Source organism: Petromyzon marinus, chromosome 8 (genome assembly GCF_048934315.1).
Source record: "Petromyzon marinus isolate PM22_M1 ecotype Great Lakes invasive population chromosome 8, UKy_Petmar_22M1.pri1.0, whole genome shotgun sequence".
Taxonomy (NCBI): Eukaryota; Metazoa; Chordata; class Hyperoartia; order Petromyzontiformes; family Petromyzontidae; genus Petromyzon; species Petromyzon marinus.
Genome location: NC_133674.1, coordinates 19,348,387 through 19,369,124, shown reverse-complemented (window position 1 = coordinate 19,369,124; position 20,738 = coordinate 19,348,387). Strand labels below are relative to the sequence as shown.

The 20,738-nt window shown below is 53.5% G+C and overlaps 1 protein-coding gene across 3 annotated transcripts; it reads left to right on the top strand.

Moving 5' to 3' along the window:
- Positions 1 to 571: 571 nt before the first annotated feature.
- Positions 572 to 20,337, top strand: LOC116940349 (solute carrier family 23 member 1-like). Of its 3 annotated transcripts, none has more exons than XM_032950094.2 (15): positions 572 to 722; positions 1,465 to 1,542; positions 2,167 to 2,280; positions 3,168 to 3,325; positions 3,685 to 3,773; positions 5,215 to 5,285; positions 5,755 to 5,936; positions 6,812 to 6,932; positions 7,782 to 7,938; positions 8,560 to 8,707; positions 9,384 to 9,489; positions 11,367 to 11,496; positions 17,844 to 17,981; positions 18,620 to 18,715; positions 19,298 to 20,337. In XM_032950094.2, exons 1-15 carry the CDS (start codon positions 636 to 638, stop codon positions 19,642 to 19,644), a joined length of 2,022 nt encoding a protein of 673 aa, XP_032805985.2. In that variant the 5' UTR covers positions 572 to 635; the 3' UTR covers positions 19,645 to 20,337. The 3 variants fall into 3 exon arrangements, with proteins under 3 accessions (XP_032805985.2, XP_032805984.2, XP_075921855.1); XM_032950093.2 differs by having other exon boundaries at positions 18,620 to 18,727; XM_076065740.1 differs by having other exon boundaries at positions 19,306 to 19,636.
- The last annotated feature ends 401 nt before the right edge of the window (positions 20,338 to 20,738 follow it).

Sequence of the window (20,738 nt, the reverse complement as noted above, 5' to 3'; positions counted from 1 at the left end):
TCCCACGTTCAACGGAACACAATGCACGCACGTTTGTATGCATGTTCGGTGAACTTTGTTCGCACCGTACGTAGCCAAGTGCGATTTTTACGAGGTAGTAGATATGCGCCTCCGTGTGTCGCAGATTTGCGCAGTGATCGCGTGATGCGGCTGCATCCAGTTGTCGTATGAACACTAAACACGATGCCTGCATGATGCTCTCCCTTGTGTTAATCATTATAAGTCGCCTTCCCCCCCCCCCCTGAATAGGAGAGGCACACTAATCCCATCCTGCAACTTGCTGGCGTCTTGCATTCAGGAAAATCACGACTCAAACGTTTAGTCACCAATTCTCGAGTTGCCGGCAAATCGTTCGAGTTACTCATTGCCCGTTTATCGACTCGGCGTAATCATCCCCCCCCCCCCCCCGTTTGCTGCTGATATTGGACAGGTTTGTAAGACAGCGAAGATCGCCGATTAATGAGTGATCGAGTGACGCACGCGAATGAGAGGAGCGGGGCTCAAAGGGCGACGTCAACTCTACGATGGAGAGGAGAGGGGGGGGGGTACTGATGTCTCGCGGGGGGGGGGGGGAGTCGCAGATTCCTCTCCGCTCGGGATTTAGAGACAACAACGGAACCTGGAAGGAGACGGTGATGGCATCGACGGATCTGCAAGCGACGGATCTGCAAGCGAGCAGCAACGGGCTGCCAGACCCGGAGAGAGGGGAAGGAGGGTTGAAAGTAAGGAGCCTTCGCTGTATTTAATATTGCGTGTTTGTCATCGTTATCGTCATCATCATCATTGGCGTCGTCATCAGTGGCCACGGTATATCCACTGCTAGATGAAGGAATGTTTCCAAATCCGTCGCTATCTCTCACAGTCACGCGATGCAACGATCCGATCTCACATCTGCACGCGAGATTATTTCATCGCTCCATCTCTTGCATGAATGTGCGTGTGTTGAACTTCCTTCGCATCGTACGTAGCCAACCGTGATAATCGGATGTTCTAATTGTGTGGTGAACGTCCTTTCGGCGGGAGTTGGTCAAATTTCGACAAATCGGGACTTGAGTGAGAATCTCCTGAAATGTCAACTACCTCGCCTGGTATGTAGGAGGTCGTGGGTTCGATCCCGACCTTGACGCCTTCTGTAATTTGGATCTTGCGTGTCTCTCTCGCCGTGGTCGCGTGGATTTATCTCCGATTCCTCGGGGTTTTCCCTCCACATTTAGAATCAACGTCACGCGTTTAGATTATTTGGCTGCTAGCAATTTCCACGTGATAAGCCACTTCGTTGAGCTATCGTTTGTGGCCAGGTCGCTACTGAAAAAAAGCAGTTACATAGCTCAGTGGGTCTTACCTGGTCAGGTAAAAAAAAATAAACATAGTTTCGTTTTTAGTTTAGTTTGGTAACCACAAGAGAAATGCTGCTGCTGCTACTTGTTGTTTTAATTGCATCGCCAATGTCTGCATGGGTCGCAGCAACACTCGTACGTGAACGGAGGATGGCCAGTCGCGGGAGACTCGGGGAGTCCGCTGGAGTCGCCAGCCGAAGAGGACGTGAGTCATCATTGTCCCGCGGTGTTGTTCGTCGTTGTTATTCTCACCACGTGCCAGGGACGCCCATCAATGCTTTACTCGTCTGTCCAGGAGAGCCACGTCGAGTCTTATGACTCTTTTGTTTTTCCAGGCGGGTCCTGTCGCTACACTTGGGTGTTTATTTATTTATTTGTAAATTTACGATGAGTCGTGTTTGTTATGCGCGCGGGAGGTGGAAACCGGAGCACTCGGAGAAAATCCACGCATTGTGCGAGGGGGCCAACACTCTACCGCCGTACAGATTAAACCAGATGGCGATTAGTCCATTAGCCGTACCGCCTTCTCCTGGCGAGTCAGGGTGCGGTACCTCCTCAACGCCCACGGGAAGGGTGTTTCACCCCGTTTGTGCGCGGTGATTCACCAACCCCCGCTGCCTCCACGGTGCTGGAATACAGACAGCCACGTGCAGCGTCGTCACCACCACGAGATGGAATCGAACCGCCGAGCAACTTGATTGCAACTCCAGCGTGATTACCAAATACACCACGGCAGTATCCCTCGTATCAAATGCAAATTTACTATCAATAAATGGGATTTTGATTAATGTGATGGCGATGATGATGATGATGGAGGTGTGTCGCTCAGCGTCCCTGCAGGGTATGCGAGACCGTAGCACGCAGCCAACAGAGCAGCTTTGACATGATCTACAAGATTGAGGACGTCCCGCCGTGGTACCTTTGTCTCCTCCTGGGCTTCCAGGTGAGTGTGTGGCCGGTCTCAGTTCTTCTAGAACACATGGATTCAACAACGTACAGCATGCGGGTTGATTGACAATTCCAGCATTCACCCATTCACTCCAGTCACTCGCTCGCCAGCGGGGAGTGGATTTCTTGCTACTCTTCTATCGCTACTGCCATTGTTACTGTTCCCCTGAACCTCAGTTGTTGATTCCTCCACCCATGTTAAGGAGTCCGTCTACTACACCGCCTGCTTCGACTTATCCACACTCTGTTCAACCACCACACTGCAGGTCACAACACCACTCACCCATTCACTCACTCACCCACCCACTTACCACACTGCAGGTCACAACACCACTCACCCATGTACCCACTCATCCCTGACGGCAGTTGTCTCTGTGCTGCAATGTCGCTGTTGATTTCTTTTCTGATTTGGCAAATGGGCATGATGCAGGCACACATACAACTTGCAAGACAGCGGCATTGAATGCAATCACATGTCAGCGATAGTTGATTGGTTAAATTATGTCGTGCTGGAGTCACTTCTTCGGCTGGGGGTATCCAGGGCTATCAGTACCACCCGAATGTTTATCTAGACTGGGGGAATCCGATGAGCTATGAAGCTCTTTTTTCACAGATGTCCAGTAGGAAGGAAACAAAATAGTAAAGGTGCAGCCTTGCAATTGCTTAGCTCATCCCCTTGCTGGGAGAAGGTCCTCCGCTGTAACGAGTCCAAGAGACCCGATCTAGAGGGAAATCGTCCTGCTGTTCCAATGCTGGCCAGAAGTCTTGGAAGAGGTGAGGGTCATCCAGAATGACGACGATCACGACGATAAACGACGACGATAAACGACGACGATAAACGACGACGATGATGACGACGACGATCACATCTCTGCACGACAGCACTACCTCACCTGCTTCAGCGGAACCATCGCGGTTCCCTTCCTCCTGGCCGAAGCCATGTGCGTGGGCAAGGATCAGGTGGCCATCAGCCAGCTCATCGGCACCATCTTCACCGTGGTGGGCATCACCACGCTCCTGCAGACCACCTTCGGGTGCAGGTGGGCGCACAAGTGTTTTTTTTTCCAGCCAGCACCATGAGAAATCCTCCGTTCAGTTCCCGTCATATTATCGGTGGGGTTTAAATTCACGCGGATCTGTCCGGGTCCTTGACCCACAAAATATTCACGCACCCTGCACACCACATCTCGTGGCTGTCATTATATCCATCATTGTCGCCATCATCATCATCATCACTGTTACCATCAACATGGTCATCGCATCCGCATGCACCCGATAAATCATGCAATTATCACACATGTGCCCGTATACAGTATTCTAAGAGACAGCTAACCCATGTCTTCAAAAAGTAACCCCAACCCCAACCCTAACTCTAACCCCGACCCCGTGTTGCTCCAAGGCTGCCCTTGTTTCAGGCGAGCGCCTTTGCCTTCCTCGTGCCAGCCCGTGCCATCCTCGCCCTGGACAAGTGGAAGTGCCCGGACGCATGTGCGTTTCACTGGGTGCACCCACGCACCCACGCCGACTCATTCAGTGTTAAGGCAAAATCCCCTGTGGGTCAGGTGCAGCTCGCGGGTTCGCTCCATACAGCCTGCAGCCGCATGTCTGCATGGACGTTGAACTTCTGTCGCACCGCACGTAGCCAACCGTGCTAATCGTGGCCTACCATTTGGAAATGGCTCGCAAATGATATTTACTCATCGATGCAACCATCTAAGGTGCGGTGATGCGGCCCGGCGTTAGCGAGTTCGCCGCACGTCACAGAGCGTCACGGTTCAAATCCAGCGGCCACCCCGATTATAACCGCGGATGAATGAACCATGACGATGCTACCCCGCCGTCTGCTTCACAGTGGCCAATAAAGATCTCCCCCTGACGTCATTCAGCGGCGTCACGTTTCACATTTTCCAAATTCGAAAACGTAACCGCAAATGAACTCAATTGGGGTTACGCACACAGCAGCAGCAGAAATCATCGCCACCCTACCGGCAGACTGATGCCCCAGGTCGCTCTTGCAAATGACACTCCCTATCTCTCGTGCATTTTCGCTTGGTTAAACAAAATAAACTTGAACTCGGCAGAACTGATTGACCAACGAAGGGGAATTTTCTCAACCGGACAAGAGCGTGCTTTTCGTTGTCTGAGCGTGCTCCGTGACCCCTCTGCATTGGGGGTCCTGGTTGGCTCCCAGGTAGGGAGACGGTTCCCCAGCCCGGCGTTATCGAGCAGGAGGAATGACTCCGCTCGTTCCCAGCCAAAGTCCAGTCGTGCCATTTGAGTGAATTCACCGCATTGCAAAATAAACGTGCCGCTCATTTCCCCTTGGAACTCGTTCGCCGTGCCCTATAAGTGTTTATCTGAAAACATATGGAACACATGCACATTGTCATCCTTGTTTTCCTGTTCACCATTAGGGGTTTGGTTTTACCTTTTGGAAGGGGGGATTTGGTGGATGGACGGAAGCCACGGTGAGGGGTGGCGGTATCACCATCACCATTGGTCACGTGGACAGCGTCAGGTGCTGTTAGCGAGCTTGTGTTAGGGCGCCATGGTGGCTATGATATGTTAATCTACCTCGCTTGGTGTACAGGAGGTCGTGGGTTCGATCACAACCCTGACACCTGCTGCTGCTGTATATTTGGAGTCTCTCTCTCTCTCTGTGGTGGCCTGGATTTTTCTCCGGGTCCTCCGGTTTTTCCCTCCATAAATTTGCACGCGAGAAAGCCACTTCGCAGGGCGATCATTCGTGGCCAGGTCGCTTCTCAAAAAGAGCGACATAGCTCGTAGGGCCTTACCTGGTGAAATGAAACAATAAATAGACATAATTTCGTTTCAGTAGTTTAAGGCCGGTAAGCCCAACTTAGCCTTCACAATTCACCCGCGTCTCCTGATGGTAGGTGCGCCGTGCATTGCCGTGTGCCGTTTGCAGCGACGATCTACCCCAACGGGACGAACGGGATTCTGGATACGTCGGAGACGTGGCACCCACGCATCAGAGAGGTGACGAGAGGCGCACAGCAACAGCATCAACAACAACAACAACAGTCGCCGTTCGTCACTGACTGGCGGAAACGTTACCACGGCGCCTGTGCCAAGCTAGGTGCACCTAGAGACCACGTGACAGGAGGTCACGGAACAGACCTAGGTGTAATGGGTCGACTGAACGAGATGACTGGCAGATACACGACCTTTTGTCCACAGTGCGTCAACTTGCTGTGTTTCAGCCGCCCGGCGCTCCGCTCGTTGTGGTGAGCGTCGCTCCTCTACCCTGTTATTGGAGCGCGACTGCCCACACTGCCCAGCAACGTCCTTCACGAGAGACACATACACACGGGTACAGATATATATGTAACATGAGTTCTACCTCTTCTCACTCCTTCCCCCCCCCCTCATCCAACCAACCACCACAACCGCCACCGTCCACACAACCACCACAACCACCACCGTCACGGCAATCGTCGCCACTCAGATCCAGGGCTCCATCATCGTGTCGTGCCTCGTGGAGGTGTTCATCGGGTTCGCTGGGCTGCCCGGGGCCATGCTGAGCTACATCGGTCCGCTCACCGTCACGCCGACCGTCTCGCTCATCGGCCTCTCCGTCTTCCAAGCGGCGGGAGACCGCGCCGGGCGGCACTGGGGCATCTCGGCCATGTGGGCGCAGTGCACGGGACGATGGGGTGGTGGGGGGGGGATACACAGAGCAGGAGGGAGAGAGACTCGGCACGAATTCTCACCACACTCGCCAGTCAGACCGGATCCCTTGCCACCTAACTCGATCCAATACGAACCAAGCAGATGCTCGGCGTACGTCTAATCATACTCGACCGCCAGAAGCTAGCCCTAACCGTAAACACAATAGCCAAGCATATCCTAAACACAACTCTCACTTTACTAGTCAGCCAGACCATATCCTTTACCACACAAGCAAGCACGACTCGATAGGCAGACCCTTCCCGGTAACCATCACTACGCTAACCAACCAGTCCTGACCATATTCAGAGCCGTTACCTTGACCACGCTATCCAGTAACTCTCTCTCTCTATCCACGGCCCCCTTTTCATTGAATTGCCGCTGGTGAATATGCATGTTAAACTTCTTCTTTCGCGCCGTGCGTAGCCCAACCGCGCTAAACGGAGGTGCGCTCATCACGTTTCATGTTTCACCTTCGGCCACAGCTTGCAGCAGCAGCGGCGTGGCGCACTCGCCGGGGCTTAACTTGGGCTGTGCTACAAGTCACGTGCCACCTACTTGATAAGTCAACCAATATCTCTGAATGTACATATAGTCTGTGCTCTCCGATTGCCTTCGTGAGAAGTAGTGGGGCTATGACCTTGCCCAAGCCTGGCACAGGCTGAGACGCAATTGAGAAGCAGAATCTGTATTTATACTGGAGGAATCTGATGAGCTATAAAGCTCCTTTTCACAGATGTCCAGTACCAACACCAGTTTATACATCGATGTCTGAGATATCTGTCCCCACACCCCCCCCCCGCCACACCTGTGCCGAGCCGTCGTCTCACCTGCAGGGCCATCCTGCTCATCATCCTCTTCTCGCAGTACCTGCGCAACACCTCCGTACCCGTGCCCGTGTATCGCCGCGGTCAGGGATGCTCCTCCAAACGCTTCCAAATCTTCAAGATGTTTCCCGTGAGTTGTGGAGCTTCCCTCCTTCCGCTGTTGCAGCTGGATTACGGTGGATTAGTTGATCATACTTCACCGTGCTGGTCAGTGTAAGGGGGTGGAGGGGGTGAGATGCAGGAGCGATTTGGAAATCACTCACAAGTACTCGATTTCAGCTGGCACAGTCCGGAACGCAGCTGCGGGGAATATCCGGAGGTTATTTCGGAGGCCACATCCATCTCGCTATGTTGTCCCTTCATGACAGTGATTTTGTCCTCGTAAGACTATTATATACATGCGTACCTTGTACTCAAGTGGTAGTGCCTTACCCCAACAAATCCCACTTCAAGCCAGCCGCGCGGTGATGCTTGGTCGTGGCAGGGAATTGAACTCGCGTGGCTGGGCTCATTGCGCAGTGCACTAACCACTGCGCCCCACCAGTGCTCAACTGTTGGCACACGGTGGTTAACTGGCTGTAAATAAATGAAATCCATTCCCTCCAGAATCACCCTTCCCCCCACCCATGTGATTCATTGAATTGCCGCTAGCCAGGGTCATGACTCAAATAAAAAAAGTATATCATTGTATTAACAATCGTGGTGAATATATATGGGACTATTATCAAAGCATGTTTATATGCAAGTTTTACCAGAATCATGTGTGGTTATTGCAGGCTTGATGCATTTGCAATAGGTGTCTTATTTGGCGTTTGAACATCTTAACGCCTCCTGGATGATTGCCGGAAAGGGCAAAGCCCAATTCTGTTTGCATCGCCAACCGTGGTGAATGCAACCGGCCTCTTGCGGCTGCAGGGAATCGCCACCACGTGTAGCGATGTCCCCCCCCACACACCCCGCTCCCTCGCCCCGTGCGTAGATCATCATGGCCATCGTGCTGTCCTGGCTCATCTGCCACGTGCTCACGCTCAGCGGAGTCTTCCCGGAGCGGGAAGGGGAGTACGGATTCCACGCACGCACGGACGCGCGCGGAGACATCATGAGCAGGGCGCCCTGGTTCAGGATCGCCTACCCATGTGCGTCCCCACACACCCACACGTAACAAAGACAAAGACCCCGCATATAGCCTCTTAGCAGACTGCTGGGCCAAGTGCTGTGCATGGGAGGATGGTGTGGTAAGCGCGGCACAACCGGCCGCATTTTGTCTCCCATGTGCCGACGTTTACACACACAACACCAGGTACTCGTTTAAGGCTGAGTCGACCTAGGTGGGAGGACCAGGGGAGGGGGGGGTGTGATGTTAGCCGCGAAGGGGGATGGAATGTGGGTCAAAGTAGATTCGTAGCGCAGTGCAAAATCTACTGCGCTACCGCTCACAGATTAACCCCCACCTCCCCCAACACGCACACACACACGCGCGCACACACGCACACGCGCGCACACACGCACACACACACGCACACACGGGCACACACGCACGCGCACACACACACGCGCACACACACACGTGCACACACACACACGGGCACACACACACACGCGCACACACGCGCACACGCACACACGCGCGCACACACACGCGCACACACACACACGCGCACACACACGCACACACACACGCGCGCACACGCGCACACACACACGCCCACACACACATGCACGAACACACGCGCACGGATCTCCCGCGGTGCGCGCAGGCCAGTGGGGGTTGCCCGTGGTGACGGTGGCCGGCGTGGTGGGGATGTTCAGCGCGGTGCTGGCGGGCATCATCGAGTCCATCGGTGACTACTACGCGTGCGCGCGTCTCTGCGGGGCTCCGGCCCCACCGGTGCACGCGATCAACAGGTACGGCGAGCACGGGAACCCCGTGGGTGGTGGCTCTGCTGCGGAATACTGCAGGGTGCTTAAAAAAAAAGACATGTTGAACATTTCTGAGAAATTTTCAACAATGCCACGAAGAAATGTGCCTCCTCCCGGCTCTGTGGACCACTGGGAAAAGGTCCCAGGCACGCGTTGACAATGATGGCGAACAAGTGGAGAGACTCTTTGACTTTTTGACGCTATTAACATTACATTTGTTGTCAAGTTACAGTGTATTCGTTATTTTTTTCATTAAAAACGATAGTCGCATGTACAAAGTGTTAACATTTTTTTAAGCACGCTGAAAGAGACGGCTGTCGTGTTGTGGATGATGTTGACAGGATCATCCTCTCATCGGAGAACTAAAATTAATCTATTAAACATATATAAACTTTTTTTTTATTTCACCAGATAAGACCCACTTGAGTTATGTAGCTGTTTTTTTTTCCAGAAGCAACCTGGCCATCAAATGATAGCTCAACCAAGTGGTTTAACGTCACGGGGAAATTTAGAGCGGCAGCCAAATCCTCTAAACGCGTGGGGATGTTGTTTTGCACACCACACGGCACCTAGCCTGGCACAACGGCTTGTCGTGTCTTGCTGCTGTGAGTGGGCATTTGACACATCGACGTGTGTGTGTGTGTGCCTGCGGTCTGGGCAGAGGGATCTTCATGGAAGGATTGTCGTGCATCATCGCCGGATTATTCGGGACTGGGAACGGATCCACGTCTTCTAGTCCAAATATTGGCGTCCTGGGAATCACCAAGGTAGGACCAGGATCCACTATAGACCCTCAACCTGAACTCTAATCCAAAACGCTGAACTCAAGCCCAAAATACAACACCCCGACTCACACCCTAAACCCTAACCTTGAATCAATCCATAAACTCTAACCCTGAACCTTAACTCTGAACTCAATCTCTGAACTCTAAACCTGAACTCAATCTCTGAACTCTAACCCTGAACTCTAACCCTGAACAATAATCTTCAACCATAACCCTGAACTCGAAACACTCAGCTTAATTCCTAACTCTCAACCCTAATCCTAAACTCTACCTCTAACCCCTAAGCGTAGCCAAACCCAAGCTCTTACCCTAATCCCACTCAGCCTCACTTAATCCTAACCCAGGCCTCTACCTCGAGCCCTAACTCTCGACCCGAGCCTCCCTCCCAGCTTCGAACATCAACTCCGATCTTAACTCTGCCCGTCAGAGGGCGTGAGCGGCCCGTGCGCGAATTTACCACATTCAAGAGAGGTCTGGTCCATGCGACATCGCAAAACTAGGAGGTCATTTGAGGACGTTGGCCCGGACAAAAAAAAAACAACTTGATGATAGCCCACAGATCTCAACGTCTAGAAAGTGAAAAAAAAAAGTATTTGGTGGTGCTGCTGCTTCTGCGTTCGCCGTGGTGCACAAGCACAGTTAACAACGCAAATACACATTCGTCGATAACACTGTGGCCTCAACAGATATAACATATGGCGTTTCAGGCAATAGATCTTCATGCGCTATGAAGAAAGGCCATTGCCCCGAAACGTTGCCTATTCTATGCGTTTCCTTTGAAGGCAGCAGCGTTATTGGCGAACGTGTTGAGTTTTTATTTCCCGTCCATAATGTAGACGTTTGTTCAGAGTAGGCAGATTTAAGTGGAGGAAAAAAGAGTGAATGTTTCGTGAATGTTTTGTCTTCATTGTGCAGCTGTTCGTGGGGAGACGAAGGAAGGAAACAAAGACCATGTGCAATGAAACGTGGACTGCAAAGTGTTCAAGCGAAGTCCATCGTAGTCGGTCGTGGTCCATCCACTGCTGGATTAAGACTTTCCCCAAGCCACAACCACCTTTGATGACCTTACAATGGAATGATCCCATGGAGCTGGCATGGGTTATCATATATATAAATAAACAATTCTAAGTGAGTTATCAAGTATTCCGAGGTCACATCTCGTGCGTTGACGCAGTTCATTTAAACATCCGATCAATTGTCTTGACTGCTGGGCATCACTTCAAAAGTACACTCATTTGTCACATTCACTCAGTGGGAGGGGAGTACAAACGCGGGGTGGAACATGTCACCATCCATATTTTTTTGTAAAACCCAATTTATTTAAACGTTCTTAAAAGCCTGGCCTCGTGTGCACATCATCACAAACAGTCAAGCGACAATTCACGTGATGCTTGCTCTCCGCCCCCCTCCTCCTCTAAGGATCGGTCTTAGACAGCTGGACTCGAACATTCCAACGAGACGGGAATCTTCTGCTGGCATTTTTGAGACCTGGTTCGTGCGAAGGATGCTGAGAATGTAGCGGCAGAATCGGGTGAATGACCTGGAAGTTCAGAATATAACAAACAGGACAGTGGCCTTTTGTGCGGCCCCTGACAATACACAAATGGGATAAAAAGAAGCCCATCATCATCGTGCTGCTGTCAAACCCCCAATGGTTTCAAATGTGTGGCGGCCCTCTGATGACGTTTTATCGGGGAAAGTGCCCCCACCGTCCCCCTCGCCCTCCCCTCTGAAAATGAGTGAAGGACCACGGCCCCTACACCGTACTCCAACTGTGCCCGTGGCTACGAGAAAGCGAACGGAGCGGACACGTTGTCTCACTCCACATTGCTCCGCCGTGGCCCCGTCGTTGTCTGCAGGTGGGCAGCCGGCGCGTCGTTCAGTACGGGGCGGGCATCATGCTGCTGCTGGGCACCGTGGGCAAATTCACGGCGCTCTTCGCCTCGCTGCCCGACCCCATCCTCGGCGCCCTCTTCTGCACCCTCTTTGGTAAGGGACGAGCGGAGGGGGTTCATGATGGCAGCATCTGAGATGCTGAGTCGGTGTCGTTGAGAGTCCAAGGTTCGAATTCGCATTCCCGCATTCTCTGCAGCAGATATGTGCGTCACGTGGCAGCCACACGCTGACACTTGATCAAGCTCAAGAGCTGGAATTTGTTTGCCGTATTCAGCCAAACAGTGAATTCATTCTAACAGGTTAGTCTGGGTCCATTCATTGTTCACTGGGCTGACACCAACAACTCACGACACTTGAGAGCCCAGTTTATTCAATGGCAGAGGAAACCAAGATTTAAAACCCTCAGGGGGCGCCGCCTCAGATTCTCTGACCCCAGAGAACACTCGAGGCATCTCGAGTCGGCCCCTGAACCCTAAATGTTTATCAATGACGCAGACAAGAACACGGTACTGCTTTCTGTTCAGCGTAGACCAGACGCATCCATTCTCACGTGGCAATCACAACAGTGCCCCACCACGTTAACCCGGTGCACGGTCGGTTGCGCAGGGCCTGGGTTGATCTGGCTCCCGTCCTTAATTGACCTGGCCGTCTGGACACATTATCCGCACTCGGGGCATCGTCGCCTCGTTTGATCTCGCGTGCAACGGTCGAGAAGTGTGCAAAGAAGCATGGCGAGGTGTCCGCTGGTAATGGCACGAAAACCAAACTATGAACAACGATTTATTTCACCAGGTAAGCCCCACCGAGCTATATAGCTCTTATTCAGAAATGGCCTGGCCACAAATGATAGCTCAACGAAGTGGCTTGTCATGTCCAGCGGGTTAGCGAGTTACAACAACAAGCTCAGGTCACTAAACCAGTAGTGCATTAACCTAACCACTCGTCGACCTCCCACCTCAATTACACACACCTTGCACCAACACCAATTACACACACCTTACACTAACACCAATTACACACACCTTGCACCAACACCAATTACACACACCTTACACCAACACCAATTACACACACCTTGCACCAACACCAATTACACACACCTTACACTAACACCAATTACACACACCTTGCACCAACACACGGCCCACAGTCCATTATCATCATCGTCGTCCAGGCCCTCATCCTCAGTGACAATATTTTGCATACACCGATTTTAGCAGCGGGGCATCAGCGTTACTGGCGCGCACCTTCGGCTTTTGTTGAGAGCCGCACGCCTGCGTTTCCCTCCTGGATCCCTACGAGAAAAGGGGAGCCCCCCCCCCATCCCCTCTGCCCCCCCTCCTCTCCTCCTCTCCGTATACCTGCGCAGGTGTGGAGATTTACACACGCATATCAGGGGTCACCTGGTTGACCCCTTGCCATGGCATCCTCGCTGATGCACCGCGGCACAACGATTACACAATGCGTGTGTCAGTAGTGTGGGGGGAGGGTAGTGGTTAGCGCACCGCACTACGAATCAGGAGACCCAAGTTCGATTCCCGCCCGTGGCCATCGTCAGTGGCGAATATCTGAACAGTGCCTGGACCTCCCCTAGGTCGACCCAGCCTCAAATGAATACTTGGACAGTGCGTACAAATTCAGCACCGGCGAAATGACGGCGGCCGGGCGTAGAGCTCACCGCCTCGTGCGCCTCAAGCGGCCTTCGAAGGTGCTCACCAACAGCACGTGCCCCATCATAGGCGTCATAGCCTTATCACCATTCTCTCACCATCAAACATCAGCGCCGTTTTCATCACCACAATCATCATCGGTATTATGATCGCGCCAAGCGGACACATTCGGCCGATCACCAGTCTCGTAACTCCTACAGCGGGAGAAACACCCAGGACCGGCGGCCTGTGAGACTGCTTTGTGTCACAACAACAAACCCCCACCACCACCACCACTCATCACGTTAAGGCATACATTCAGCAACGACCGTTCAAAGGCAAAAACACGCGAAAACACGACTCGCTCGTGCGCTGCATAGGTCTGCGCTAACTCAGATTCGGTGATTTATTGGTTGTACTTGTGGCTTGGAGGGGGGTTTTGTCGGGGTTGTGATGCCACTTGGCTGGATTTGTTTGAGTGAGCACGGAAACTGTCCCTTGGGGCCCTTAAGAGGTGACTTAGTGACCCAAAGCAGCTCCAACGCTGGGCGTACAGGCCGTAGAGGAATGCGTGGAGGGCAACAGAGAGGGCATTGTGAAGTTGTGCCATGTGTAGATGTGCCTCAACACGTTGTGTGAACTCCGTCGTGTGTATATGTGTGTACGCAGCCGTGTGTGGGTGCAATGTGTGTTGTTGATGGGGAGCGGTGGTGTAGTGGTTAGCGCACTGCGCTACGAACCCGGTGACCCGATTCACATTCCCACTCACGGCCAACATCGGTGACGAATATCTGAACCGAACCTGGCCGACCATAGGTCGACTCAGCCTTAAATGAGTACCCGGTACGGTGTGTAAATATCAGCACTGGGGAGACAAAAGCGGTCGGGCGTCGTTCTGGCCAACTAACTCGTGTGCCGAGCCGGCATTCACAAGTGCTACTCGCTAACAGCACTTGCCCCAACACTCTGTTAAAACCATACGGGTCATCTTCATCTCTGTGTATATGTGGGGAGCAGTAGTGCAGTGGTGGTGGATTTAACGGTGGGGTGGTGGTGGACTTAGCCGTGGGGTTGGTGGTGGTGGACTTAGCCGTGGGGTTGGTGGTGGTGGACTTAGCCGTGGGGTTGGTGGTGGTGGACTTAGCCGTGGGGTTGGTGGTGGTGGACTTAGCCGTGGGGTTGGTGGTGGTGGACTTAGCCGTGGGGTTGGTGGTGGTGGACTTAGCCGTGGGGTTGGTGGTGGTGGACTTAGCCGTGGGGTTGGTGGTGGTGGACTTAGCCGTGGGGTTGGTGGTGGTGGACTTAGCCGTGGGGTTGGTGGTGGTGGATTTAACCGTGTGGTGGTGGACTTAGCCGTGGGGTGGTGGTGGTGGACTTAGCCGTGGGGTTGGTGGACTCAGCCGTGGGGTGGTGGTGGTGGACTTAGCCGTGGGGTTGGTGGACTTAGCCGTGGGGTGGTGGTGGTGGACTTACCCGTGGGGTTGGGTGGTGGACTTAGCCGGGGGTGGTGGTGGTGGACTTAGCCGTGGGGTTGGTGGTGGTGGACTTAGCCGTGGGCTTGGTGGTGGTGGACTTAGCCGTGGGGTGGTGGTGGACTCCGCCGTGGGGTTGGTGGTGGTGGTGGACTTAGCCGTGGGCTTATTGGTGGTGGACTTAGCCGTGGGGTGGTCGTGGTATCCGCCGTGGGGTGGTGGACTTACCCGTGGGGTTGGTGGTGGTGGATTTAACCGTGGGCTTGGTGGTGGTGGACTTAGCCGTGGGGTGGTGGTGGACTTACCCGTGGGGTTGGTGGTGGTGGATTTAACCGTGGGCTTGGTGGTGGTGGACTTAGCAGTGGGGTGGTGGTGGTGGTGGACATACCCGTGGAGTTGGTGGTGGTGGATTTAACCGTGGGCTTGGTGGTGGTGGACTTAGCCGTGGGGTGGTGGTGGACTTAGCCGTGGGGTGGTGGTGGACTTTCCCGTGGGGTTGGTGGTGGTGGATTTAACCGTGGGCTTGGTGGTGGTGGACTTAGTCGTGGGGTGGTGGTGGACTTAGCCGTGGGGTGGTGGACTTAACCGTGGGCTTGGTGGTGGTGGACTTAGCCGTGGGGGTGGTGGACTTAGCCGTGGGGTGGTGGACTTAGCCGTGGGGTGGTGGTGGTGGACTTAGCCGTGGGGTTGGTGGTGGTGGACTTAGCCGTGGGGTGGTGGTGAACTTAGCCGTGGGGTTGGTGGTGGTGGACTTAGCCGTGGGGTTGGTGGTGGTGGACTTAGCCGTGGGGTTGGTGGTGGTGGACTTAGCCGTGGGTTTGATGGTGGTTGATTTAACCATGTGGTGGTGGACTTAGCCGTGGCGTGGTGGTGGACTTAGCTGTGGGGTGGTGGTGGACTTAGCCGTGGGGTGGTGGACTTAGCCATGGGGTGGTGGTGGTGGACTTAGCTGTGGGGTGGTGGTGGACTTAGCCGTGGGGTGGTGGACTTAGCCGTGGGGTGGTGGTGGTGGTTGACTTAGCCGTGGGGTTGGTGGTGGTGGACTTAGCCGTGGGGTGGTGGTGGACTTAGCCGTGGGGTGGTGGTGGACTTACCCGTGCGGTTGGTGGTGGTGGATTTAACTGTGGGCTTGGTGGTGGTGGACTTAGCCGTGGGGTGGGGGTGGTGGACTTACCCGTGGGGTGGTGGTGGTGGACTTACCCGTGGGATTGGTGGTGGTGAATTTAACCGTGGGCTTTGTGGTGGTGGACTTAGCCGTGGGGTGGTGGTGGACTTAGCCGTGGGGTGGTGGACTTAGCCCTGGGGTGGTGGTGGACTTAGCCGTGGGGTGGTGGACTTAACCGTGGGCTTGGTGGTGGTGGACTTAGCCGTGGGGGTGGTGGACTTAGCCGTGGGGTGGTGGACTTAGCCGTGGGGTGGTGGTGGACTTAGCCGTGGGGTTGGTGGTGGTGGACTTAGCCGTGGGGTGGTGGTGGACTTAGCCGTGGGGTTGGTGGTGGTGGACTTAGCCGTGGGGTTGGTGGTGGTGGACTTAGCCGTGGGGTTGGTGGTGGTGGACTTAGCCGTGGGGTTGATGGTGGTTGATTTAACCATGTGGTGGTGGACTTAGCCGTGGGGTGGTGGTGGACTTAGCTGTGGGGTGGTGGTGGACTTAGCCGTGGGGTGGTGGACTTAGCCGTGGGGTGGTGGTGGTGGACTTACCCGTGGGGTTGGTGGTGGTGGACTTAGCCGTGGGGTGGTGGTGGACTTAGCCGTGGGGTGGTGGACTTAGCCGTGGGGTGGTGGTGGTGGTGGTTGACTTAGCCGTGGGGTTGGTGGTGGTGGTCTTAGCCGTGGGGTGGTGGTGGACTTAGCCGTGGGGTGGTGGTGGACTTACCCGTGGGGTTGGTGGTGGTGGATTTAACCGTGGGCTTGGTGGTGGTGGACTTAGCCGTGGGGTGGTGGTGGACTTACCCGTGGGGTGGTGGTGGTGGACTTACCCGTGGGGTTGGTGGTCGTGAATTTAACCGTGGGCTTGGTGGTGGTGGACTTAGCCGTGGGGTGGTGGTGGACTTAGCCGTGGGGTGGTGGACTTAGCCCTGGGGTGGTGGTGGACTTGCCCGTGGAGTTGGTGGTGGTGGAATTAACCGTGGGTTTTGTGGTGGTGGACTTAGCCGTGGGGTTGCTTTGTTGCGTGCGCACCGCGGCGCCCGGTGGAAGCGTCGAGCGAATTGCCCCCCCACCTCGCACTCGCACGGCGAGAGAGGCAGAGACCATCCATCATGCGAGTGACATTTCGCACGGCACGCAATACCCGGGACGTGTTTTGAGGATGGCCGTGAAACTTGACAGTTTTGTTTCCTTTAATTGCGTCCGCGCTCGTTTTGTTCTCCGTTCTTTCTTTTTTTTTCTTTCAAATATTTCAGCTGCTGGCACAACTGCAGGCGTTCCATTCATTGGAACAAAGACGCACGCGCACCCGTGCCGCAACTCCTGCGTTTGACACCCGCGCATTGATGTTTTGCTGATTTGACATCCAAACCTGGCCAAACACTCAGTCTCCTGAAATGCGCCCCCCTCTCCCCAGCCAACACCTTCACGTCGTCACCCCCAGATCCCTCTGAGACTCCAGGTTTCCAAGTCACCCTGTAGTTGTGGTTATTATTATTAGTTTTAAAGTGAGTGTAAATCGCTTTAATACAACGGAGCTGATAGGTCAAATAAAAATGAACACGTTCGTTAAAACAAAAACAAAACGTATCCCCGTGTGCAGCATATTAATTATATCCCTGCGCGTGGTAATATGTTTCAGGAGCTAAGTGGCAATGTCGCGGTGTGCTAGCCACGACGAGAGGGCTTCATGAGAGAGCTGTATGTATGTTGAACTTCTTTCGCACCGTACGTAGATAACCGTGCTCACCGGAGGTGCGGGGAGTTCATGCACATTTGCTCGTCCTCCTCCGTTAAAATGAGCGCAGACTACGGCACAGTGGTTTACTGCGAGGTCGATAGTTTTGGTTTTATGGCCACTAGCACACAACTGTGTGCTTGTCGTTCGGGGACACAAAAGTTTGCGCCCTTCAACTTTAGTCAAATGAACTAATTTAGGATATAACCCAGAGAATGGGCTTGATGACGGCATAAGGGATTGGTGCCAGAAAGATGTGGCCACTGCGTGAGAATATTGGCACATGACAGGAGAAAGTGGAAATAAATAACGAAATGTGCAGTGGACACCTCCGGATGATCTGCCCCATGGACTATCGTAATGACTTTGATGATAAAGTCACACACCTCACGTGACCCCGTGACCCTGTGAACCCCCCCCCCTCCCCACCAGGCATGATCACGGCCGTGGGGCTGTCCAACCTGCAGTTCGTGGACATGAACTCCTCCCGCAACCTCTTCGTGCTGGGCTTCTCCATGTTCTTCGGGCTCACGCTGCCCAGCTACGTGGAGCAGCACGCGGTGCAGAGCGGTGAGTCCACATCCCAGCCGTGACGCACGCTCGCCCACAAAGACAAATATTCCCCCTTTCCCCCACACCCCCACTCACCGCCCTCGTAGAGCCTTAACAGACTGTTGGGGCAAGTGCTGATAGCGGGTAGCACCTGTGAAGGTCGGCACGGCACACGAGGGGGGTGGGTGGCCAACACCAGTCCCGACCGCCTTTGTCTCCCCAGTGGCGATATATACACACCACACTAGGGGATGAGTCGACCTCGGGGAGGCCCAGGGCCGCTTCAGATAGTCGTCAATGGTATTGGCCGTGAGCGGGTGTGTGTGCTTGTCCCAACAGTCTGTTAAGGCTTTACAGAGGATATTTGTCTTTGTGTGCGCACGTGGCCAGATGTTGTTGGACATATGCGGCATCCGTTGGCATTTAACTATGAGACCGCACCTCACCGATGAGCCTCAGTGAAATTGAAACCAGGCCGAGGACCACCTTCCTTAAAACACGCCACGGTTACACTTAAGTCATGACCCATGCGTCCGAACCTGGTCACCCACCCACCTGCTCGAGACGGCGAGAACACGCGTGCAGCAAAGACGAATGCCGATGTTTACCTACGTGGGGCCCATCCCCTACCCCCTACCCCCGCCCCACCCGCACAGGTGTGGTGGAGCTGGACCAGGTGCTCACGGTGCTGCTCACCACGGAGATGTTCGTGGGAGGCTGCGTCGCATTCGTCCTGGACAACACGATCCCAGGTGCGCGGTCAGGTGTGTTGGACACACGCGCGCGTGCATTCTCCGTTGCGTGCGTCTATCCATGTGTGTATACAACGGCAAAGGTCAACGATCCCCCGTCTAGCATTCACTCATTTGTTGCGTGAATATACAAACGAATTAAATAATACATGAACAAAAGTAATCAATGAATGAACAACGTATGTATATTGAACTCCTTTCGCACCGTAAATAGCACACCGTGCTAATTGGAGGTGCGGGGAAGGACATCAAACGAAACATAAAACGCAGTTCTAGAGAAATGAGTTCTCAATCTAGATGATTTAACGGTGCATATCTCCAGTTGCTTCCTAATATCAGAAGGAAGAGCGTTCCAGACGGCCGTAGAAGTGCATCTGAAAGCGCGCGACGTGGTGACCGTCTTCGTTCAAAGGCCAGCCAAAACCCACCACTGCGGCTGCGAGGATGACCGGAGATCACGTGACGGTTTATGCTTCTCCTTGTGAACGAACAAGCGAGCGAGCGTGCGAGCCAGCGAACGAACACGATGAATGGGACGGCAAACTCGTAAATGAATGAATCTCTCCTGCCGCCCCTCCCAAGGCACGCAGGAGGAGCGTGGCCTGTTGCAGTGGAAGGCCGGGGCCCACGCGGCGAGTGGCTCCAGCTCCGAGATCGACGCCTACGACTTCCCCGTCGGCATGGCCGCGGTGCGCCGTGTGCGTGCACTGCGCTACCTCCCCGTGTGTCCCACCTTTGTGGGCTTCTCCGCGATGTGCGCATCGCGAGCCCGGCCCGGCGCCACGGTAGAAGCTACGGACCACGCTCAGCCTGAGATGCAGCAGCAGCAGCCTCAGCAACAGCAGCAGACAGCCAGATCCTCAGCACAGGGGTCTTTCGCATCGTCTCGCGCCGCTGTCAGATCTTCTCTCGCCAGCACGAAGGTGTAGCGAGGGCAGCGGGTAGCCTCATGCGATGAAGACATGGATGAGTAACTTAACGAATAAACGGACATACGAGGTTCCGGTGCATTACCAACAAAAAATATTAAAATTATAATGATGTGACACTTTCGAACCAGCAGTCCCAGATGCCCGTCGAGTGAATAATTTCCAGCAGCCGTTGAGGAGTGTTCGGTGAAAAATTGACAGCCCACTCAAGGCTCAGTGTCCGGTAAGCAGCAGACCGTTGATGAAAGTATGCCGGTTAAGTGATTGAAAAAGGAGAATGATTCAGTTCATTGTGCCGTCCTGCATGGGGAGATGATAGGTAAAAGGCTGTCTAAAGCAATGATACTAACATTGCTTGTCTTCAAATATATAATATATTTATACTATTTGGTGATGCTGCATTGGCAGTGGTGCAACAATTGGATTCACACCGGGATATTTGTGCTCATGGTGCGATTCTGCCTCTCATGCTCTCACAATCAACTGCCAATGTTAATTCTAGCAATAATACAATTTGTGTAATTTAGAAGCTGTTGCGAAATTATAAAGTTGCCGCGTGTTGAATGCCGAAGAACAGACTGTTTGCTTGGCAGGACCGGGGGATGTGTTAAATTCTGTGTGCCCATCGATATGGTAGTAGTATTATTATTGTTGTGTGTGTCTATAATATGTCACGAATAAACATTATACCTCAAGCCATTTGTAATGGCATTCATACGGCAAAGCTTACAGAATTCGAGTAGACAAGTTACTTATTTTTGTGTATGTAGACTTTCACGACCAATGTTAGGGGCCGTCCATAAATGACGTCACGCACCTAGAGGGGGGGGGGTCAGACATTTGTGACGATGTGTGACGAGGGGGGGGGGGTTGAGAAATGTGACGTCACATAAAAATGTGCAACTTTAAATAAATATAGACAACACGTTCTACTTAATTAGACAGACTTTTTAATAAATGTTTTCTCCTACAACATCAGAGTTCAGCGCCACATTAAATACGCACTACAATGACAATAGTTTAAAGCGATTTGAAGCATGTTTCATTTTTTATTGGGGGGGGGGGCAGAGCTTTGTGACGTCATATTTAAGGGG